We start from the raw sequence: 8,143 nt of genomic DNA, 5'->3' as shown, positions 1-8,143 counted from the left end.
ACAAGAAAATATTTTTAACACAAAAGAAGGCAGTAAAGGAGGAAGAGAGGAAAAAAACGACCTGAGACACCACAGCAAAATGGCTTCTGTAAATCCAAACACATCAATAATTGCATTAAATGTAAATAGATTAAACACTCCAATCCAAAGGCGAAGATTATCAGACTGCATTTTTCAAAAACATCCAAATACATGATGTCTACAAGAGACACACTTTAGAATTAAAGACACAAATAGGTTGAAAATAAAAGGATGGAGAAAGGAACACCACGCAAGCAGTAACCAGAAGAGACCTGAAGTGTCTGCACTACTGCGAGACAACATGGACTGCAAGACAACAGATTTTCCTAGAGACAAAGAGTGGTATTTCATGATGATGAGTCAATTCATCAGGAAGATATGCGATTATAAACATCTAGACATAACATATAGAACTCCAAAATACGCAAAGCAAACACTGATAAACTAAAGAGAGAAACAGACAATGCAATGGATGGATGCTTCAATACTCTACTCTTAATAGTAAATAGGACGGCAAGACAAAATCAGCAAAGATACAAAAGACTCGACAATATCAACCAATTTGGCCTAACTGACATCTTATACAACACTCCTCCCGACAACAACATAGAGTACAATCTTCTCAAGTGTACATGGACCATTCCCCACATAGACCATATGCTAGGCCATGAAACAAATCTCAACACATTTAAAAGGCTTAAAGTCATACTAAATACATTCTCTGGCCTCAGTGGAGTTAAATGAAAATCAACAACAGAAGGAAACCTGGAAAATCCACAAGTATCTGAAAATGAAATAACACAACACTGATAGGAATGTAAAATCATACAGCTACTTCAGAAAACAGTTTGGCAATTTTTTTAAATGTTAAACTAAATTTACCATAGGACCCAGCAATTCTACTCCTGAGTATATACCCAGGAGAAGTGAAAACACATGTCCCCACAAAGATTCGTATGTGAACGTCCATGGAGAAACAACCCGAATGTCCTTCAAATGGTGAATGGATAAAGGGGCTGCGGTAGACGCACGCAGTGGAATACCATTCAGCTCTGAGAACGAACGATGTCCTAAAACAGGCCACAACACGGATGACCCTCAGAAATGCGGTGCTAGGTGAAAGAAGCTAGGTGCAAAAAGCAATACATGTGATTCCACTTATATACAATGTTCACAAAAGACAAATTTATAGAGACGAAAAGCACATTAGTGGTTGGCTGGGGGCAGGAATGGAGCTTCACAATAAACAGACACAAGGGACTCTGCGGGTGATGGACATGTTCTTTAAACTGGATCATGGAGATGTTTGTACAACTCTAAATTTGCTAAAAATCATTGAAGTACACACTTAAAAGAAGTACATCTGATATATAAATTATGCTTCAATAAAATTTAAAAGTGAAAAGAAGATAAATATGGCTCTGTAAGTGCTACAGTCAACAGATACCTGTAACATGATGCCAAGCTGAAAATCAGGCTGCAGAACAGCACACACAGTATGATCCCGTTAAAAAGTACACGTAAACCTAAACTGGTTAGGGGAGGATTCCATTTTTACTCTGTTTTCTTCTGCATCGATTGAGGTTTTTACATTTAGAATGAATTCAGGCATTATTTGTATGATTAAAAAGAAAACAAACAAAGCAGGGAAGGAAGGGAGGGAGGAAAGATCAGGGCGCGAGACACTGGGACCCCCAATCCCGGGCTGTGAGGTCCACTCACCGTAGGGAGTGGTGGGCCCCAGCTCGCTGGCCGCCTCCGCCATGTACTGAGCCAGCAGCTCCCCATTGGTGACCCGTGAGGGGACCTTCCTGTCCAGCTTCTCGTACAGGAACTCCTCCACTCGGGCACCTGTGCGGAGACAGCAGCCAAAGCCACGGGGCTCTGCAGTGCAAGTCCAAAGATGACAGCCATGGTGACAGACACAGACCAGGCCCCGCCCACAGAAGCATCCAGCCTAGTGACTTCCAGAATAATCTCTTGCTATGGCCCCTCAGCCCTGTGAGACTGGCACTATTCACCTCTCACTCCACAGAAGAGAAAGCCAAGGCTCACGGACGCAAAGCATCTGCCTGGGGTCACACAGTTCGGGGTGACGGGGCTGAAGTCAAAGCCCGTCCGCTTCTCCCGCGTTAATATGATTTACAGAACGTAATACACATTTGAGCAGCCCCTTGGTCCTCCTCCCAAAGCTCTCGGGCCACTTGATCAGCTACATAGCAGATCTACGACTGCAAGCCCCCCCTTCTTCTCCCGCAGGTCCTCCTGCAGTCAGCGCCTCTCGTTCTTTGCTCACGGTGTGACTTTGGGCAAGCCCTTTTCCCCTCTGGCCTCGCTGACCTCTTGACAATGACCAGGTTTGTGTTTTGCCTGCCTCTGCTGTCATTTCCAGGCAGTTCTTCAACTCCTCTGTGCAAAACTTAGCATTTCTGCTGTCCCAGAGAATGTCTTGGAACTCAACATCGAGTCCCCTGTTTTCTTTTAATGGAGATCCCCCCACAACAGCCCTGAGCCCCAAGAGTCTAACTGAAAGCCCGCCCGCAGCCCTGTCCCACTGCACGGCCTCGGCAGGGCCGGCTTCCTGCCAGCTGCTTCCCCGTCGGGCCACTCACTGGGGTTGGGCTGCAGCAGCACCTCCGTCTGCCTCAGGATCTTCTCTGTCCAGTTCTTCGTGCTGTCTGCTCGGGCCAGAAGGTTTTCGAAGTGGGCATCAAGCTCGGTCTTCTCGGCCTGGCCAAATTTCTCCTCTGTGAACTGTGGTGGGGAGGACCAAGGCGGGGAGGGCTCAGAAGGAAGTGGGGGTGGGATGGAAGCTCCCCCTGGCTGAAAGCCAACCCCAGGGTCAAGGACCTCACCCTGCAGGTGAGGCTCCATGACCTTGCAGGGCTTTGAAGGTCTGGCCTCAGTGGAGTTGGCCTTGAACTGGCTTAGGCCTCAGTTGGCCCCTTTGTGAAGTGAGGCAGAGTCTGGGATCACGGCTTCTCTTGGAAATAGAGCGAAAGCTACAGAATGCTCCCCACAAAAACGCACGTTCGTACACAATCTGGCACACAACTTAGAAGGACGAGGAGCCCTTGGGAAGCCATCTCTAGGGTCCGTTGAGCCTGACTCTGAAAGACAGCATTTGGTAGAAAGTGCTCAGGGAACCAACGCTCTGTGCTAAGGGCACAGAGCAAGGTCTGGGTCATGAGGGGGCTCCACGGGCAGCTGGGAGCTGCCACGGAGGCGGGTGAGAAGAACTCAGGTTCCAGAATCAGAGGGACTCGATTAGTGTTAGTTCTGCCAGTGCTGAGCTGTGTGACCTTGGGCGAGGGGCTCTGCCTTAGCAGAGCATCAGTTTCCTGAGCTGAAAAATGGGAATAATAGCACCTCCCTCATGGGTTGTGATGTGGGTTACATACAAAGGCCGGGGTCCGGGGCAGAGCTGGTGTCCCGCATTAGGCGCTGCTAAGAGCTGGCAGGTGCAGAGCCACCTGGGAAGGGAGGGAGGGAGGACGGACATAGCTTCGCCTCTGGCCACCTGGCGTGGTGGACGGGAACAGTGCCAGCCCTCCAGAGCCTCCCTAAGGCCTAGGATATCACATGCGTCCCCCCACCAGAGCTGGCAGGAGCTATGGGGGCCACCTAGGAACAACCAGAAACTGGCCCAAGTCCTGCCCCCTCTGATCTAGAAGAGCCCTGGAACAAATGTCCCCATTTTCTGAACAGGGACACCAAGGCCTTCTCCAGCTAGGGGAAAGGACTTGCCCAAGGTCACAGCCAAACAGCAAAAGGGTGAAGCCCTGCAGGAGTAAGATGAGGAACAACAGATACTGCTGACCAACCCCACCCTAGGGGCTTTACTCCCAGGACCTCCAGCGCAGGTGCTGAGCCAAGAGCAGGACTGTGCTGGAGTCAGCGTCGGCATGGTCCAGGGCAGGGGCTCGAGGCCCTTCCCAGAACTACTTGGTAGTAATGAATCACCCAGAGGCCCCAGACCGCTCCAGCTGCAGGGTGGGGAGCGGGAGGCTGCCAGGAGCCACCAGGCGGCTCAGCAGCCATCAATTATGTAGCAGGGCTTGGGTTTCTCCCCGCAGGGCTGGGGGACTAGGTGGAGGTTATAGCCTCCAGCTCTCACCTGGGGTGGCTGCTCCTGGCTTCCTCTTCCCTCCCCAACCCTGGCCGGCCCAGCCTCCTCTTCCTCCTCACGTTCCCCAAACTGAGGCCTTCCAGGGTGGGCCGCAGGCTCGTCCCCCTCCCTGCACCACGTCCCTGTGGCTGTGGCTCTATCGCACACTGGGAGCCAGGCCCAGAACAGGCCTCAGCTGACCCAGCCCTTTGAGGGGGGTGGCATTTACCCCATTTTCAAGATAAGGAAACCAAGAATCAGAGAGGCAAAGGCACCTCTCTGGGCCTCAGGGCCCCCCTGAGAATGTGGGTAACAGGATCCATTTCACAGAAGCTTTGGCGGGCACGCGGTATGCGCTGATGTTAGCTGGTCTTATCACGGTGGTCGTTAATAATAATATAGCCTCACGTTCCGCCTCAGCTATCAGGGGCTGCCCTGAAGGCACCAGGGTGTCACCTAAATGTGCACCTCAGCACCTCCCCTCCTCACAGAGGCTGAGAGCAGCACCGCCCACCCTGCGGCCTGGCACCCCACATCCATGCAGGTTCGAAGTTCCACCAGGCTTTCCTGACCTCCTGGACATCTCTCCCCATCCACTGCGGCCTGCCCGGCTTGGATGATGACGGTGCCATGGCTTCTCTGGCTTTTATGATTATTACTCTACTCTGCTATTACTACTAATAGTATTAATACTAGCAACTCCTGCTCCTACTGGCATGTTGTCCAAATATGCCTGAGGTTTTCCTGCCCTGGTGTCCTTATCTGGGCTGCTCCTGCTACCTGGACAAACATCACAAGCCCCTCCTTACTTTCAGGCACAGCTCAGGGGCCCTCCATGCAGGAAGCATCCCAGAATCCTCCAAGCAAAAGAGATCTTGCCCTCTGGAGTCTCATCTTGGGGCCAAGGCCTCATTCCCTGCCAGATGGGGTTGGGGCGAGGCTCTTCAAGTTGTCCCTAACACATGCAGGGGCTGGGAGCTTAGCCAGCACGTCCTGGTGCCTGGTGAGGTGGCATGTACACACATGTACTGATAATAAAGGATCCCTCTGCCATCTCTCCTGATGGACCCCCACCCCAGGGCAGCCTGTCCTCGGGCAGGTCCCCTCTGTGGCCTTTCCTGCCAGGTCACATTTCAGGCCCCTCTCTCCTCTGGCCTGCCATCCTGCCCACTCCTGCCAAGGGGAAGGGGCTTGGTGCTTGAGTCCGAGGCTGCTCCCTGCAAGATGACAGCAGCAGGGGGGTGGGCGTGCAGAGTAGAGAAAGCCTCTATTTATAAAGCTCCCAACCCACCTCCCTCCTCCATCCTGGAGGCTGGGGCCTGGGTGCTGGCTCCCACTCTGGTATGAGTGACCCTGCGGGCCTGGCCCCCACCAGGTGGAGCAACGCGCCTCTTACCCCCAGCCCTGAGCCCAAGCCTCCCCACGCCTAGGCTCTGTGGGCCCTGGCCAGGTCAGGCGACAGGGCCCCAGTGGTAGCAGGAAACTGGCAGATCAGGTTCTTCCCAGATGTGGGAGATAGTGCGGTTGCCATACCAACCCTGGGGAGGGTTCCCTACCTCTCAGATGGACTGGGGCCATCCAAGGGGCTCTGGGGTCCTGGTATCCCCACTAGGGCTGGGGATGCACACCAGGCTTGGAACACAGAGCAGCAAATTGTCACTGGGACGCTAATCCTCAACAGGATACAGTGCTTTCTAGTAAACATGGCCACATGGGCTTCCAAGAGACTGGCTGGGGCTGGGCTCCTCTGTGCAGGGAGGACCGTGCTCAGCAGAGCCAACAACAACGGTATACAAGGACAACACAGCAGGACCTGTTCCCAGAGCACTGAGATGGGCCAGCTCCGGGTCTGCAGAATCTCGCCGAATCCCACAGCCACCCTTGAAGGCAGGCACAGTGTCACACCTGATTTACAGAAGGGGAGACTGAAGCTCAGAGACAAGTGACTTGCCCAAGGTCACATGCTGCACAGGTGCAATATTAACCGCATTATACACCAATAATGAGCTTGCCTTCAGTGAGCACGTACATGCAGAGTGCCACAGAGTTCTCACATCTGTCCTGGGACGGAAGGATACTGATCCCATTTTTCAGATTTGAGAAACTGAGGCCCAGCAAGGTGACGAAGGCCAGTTTCCACCTATACCTGACTCTAAGTCTTCCCCATGACATTAAGCTGCCTCAGTTTCTCTCCCTGCCCCCAAATGGATAGGACTTGTTCCAATCTCAACATTACTGGCCTGGACAGCTTCCCAAGGAGGGCACCCAGCCAGACCCCACCCCTCTCCCCATCCCCCAAGCCCAGGGAATAAGAGGAAACAGACTCCCATGGAGCCGAAAGGAAATAGTTCCCAGCCTCCAGCCCGACTATCCAGCAGGTAAAATGGACCTGAGGGATCACAGTACCACCTGCCCATTGCACAGGTGCACAGACTGAGGCTCAGAGAAGGGGTTGTGGCCGGATGCATGAGTCCTTGGGCCTGGGACCCAGGCCTCCAGATGCCCCTCCAGGAGTCAGAATCACTGCTGGACAAGGACAGGGAGGTACGAGCCACCCGGTGCCCTCTCCTCCTGTCAGCTGGGCAGGCGCCAGGACGTCGGGGTAAGCCAGCCAGTCCATATGGTGAGCACTGGTACCTCGCCCCAGGCAACAGGGCCAAGGCCCCGCTCGACCCGGGCTCTGGGCCGCCTGAGCTCTTTCTCTTTCTGGACAGTGTATAAGGAGCAGAGGCTCAGGGCTGCTGAACCGGGTGGCAGCAGCACGGGAAGGGCTTCCCTGCTCCCCCGGGCTTCTGCTGCAGGGTGTTCCCCGACCGCCCCACATCCGGGCCCCGGGCGCACGGCGCCAGGCCTCACCTGCACCGCCCGGGTGAAAAAGATGCCCGCGTCCGACGCCAGCTTCTTCATGTTGAAGTCCATGGCCCGCCCGCACGACCGCCGCGCCCGGCCCGAGCGCAGCCGGCAGCCCCAGGCCCGGCCACCGCCACCCGCCCGCACCCCGCCCACCTGCTGCCGGGCGACGGCCCTCCGCTCGCCCGCCGCCCGCAGCAGCCGAGCCAGCGCGAGCGCGCAGGGCGGGGCGCGGCGGCAGCGGAGCGGAGCTCGTGGGAGGGGGCGGAGCTCGTGGGGCGGGGGCGGAGCTCTGGGCGGGGGCGGAGCTCTGGGCGGGGGCGGAGCTCGTGGGCGAAGGCGGTCCTGCGAGGGCTCTCTGCTGCTCCCTTGCGCCCGGGACTGTGGGCGGGCCTCTCCTTTTTCCCTTTTACTGAAATTATTATTGAAACTGAAAACACATGTCCTCTTAGATTATTGTAGGTACACACCATAATTACATATTATTTGCCATCTTGCTAATGCTTTTTAAATTTTTATTTTTTATTTGTTAAAAGAATTTTTTTTTTTGAGACAGGGGTCTCACTGGTTTGCCCAGGCTGGTCTTGAACGCCTGTGCTCAAGGGATCCTCCAACCTCTGCCTCTCAAGTAGCTGGGACCACAGGCGGACGCCACTGTGTCTGGTTATAAATTCTTATTTTTAATTGACAAATAAGAATGGTATATTTTTATGGAGTACAAGGTGACGTTTTGATATATGTGTACAGTGTCAATGAGGAAAGCAAGCTAATTAACATATTCATCACCTCACCTACTTATCAATGTTTTTGTGGTGAGAACATTTCAAATCTACCCTCTCAGCAAGTTTGAAATATACATTACCGCCCTGCTGTGCAGAGGGTCTCTACATGGCCTCTCTGGCCTGCTCCTCCCTGGCCCGTGCCCCCGCCTCTCCCTGTTTGTGCCACTTCATCTCCCTCTCCCTTTATTTGCACCCTTCTTCCTCCTCTCCCTGCTTCTCCGCCTCTGCTTCCCTGGGGCTCCCTCTGTCGCAGCCCGGATTGCAGAATGGGGGATGGACACAGAAAGAAACACACAGACACACACAAGACATACAAGACTGCAGTACTCAATTTGTACCAGCTGTTTTATTTATATACTTTTTCTTTTTCTTTCTTTTTTTT

The 8,143-nt window shown here is 53.7% G+C and overlaps 1 protein-coding gene across 3 annotated transcripts in view; it reads right to left on the bottom strand.

The window, feature by feature from the left end:
- The window catches only part of SH3GLB2 (SH3-domain GRB2-like endophilin B2), a 17,279-nt gene extending 10,058 nt beyond the window's left edge, over window positions 1-7,221 (bottom strand). For all 3 annotated transcript variants that reach the window (XM_012639781.1, XM_012639782.1, XM_012639783.1), the window contains exons 1-3: window positions 6,986-7,221; window positions 2,634-2,775; window positions 1,744-1,872 (exon numbers count right to left, since the gene is read on the bottom strand). In XM_012639781.1, the coding sequence (XP_012495235.1) occupies window positions 1,744-1,872; window positions 2,634-2,775; window positions 6,986-7,048 (334 nt within the window). In that variant the 5' untranslated portion in view covers window positions 7,049-7,221. The remainder of the gene's footprint in view (window positions 1-1,743; window positions 1,873-2,633; window positions 2,776-6,985) is intronic.
- Window positions 7,222-8,143: the final 922 nt, after the last annotated feature.

The sequence above is a fragment of the Propithecus coquereli genome, unplaced genomic scaffold, assembly GCF_000956105.1.
Source record: "Propithecus coquereli isolate 6110/MARCELLA unplaced genomic scaffold, Pcoq_1.0 Scaffold142, whole genome shotgun sequence".
NCBI lineage: Eukaryota > Metazoa > Chordata > Mammalia > Primates > Indriidae > Propithecus > Propithecus coquereli.
This window is presented reverse-complemented; position numbering and strand designations above follow the sequence as displayed.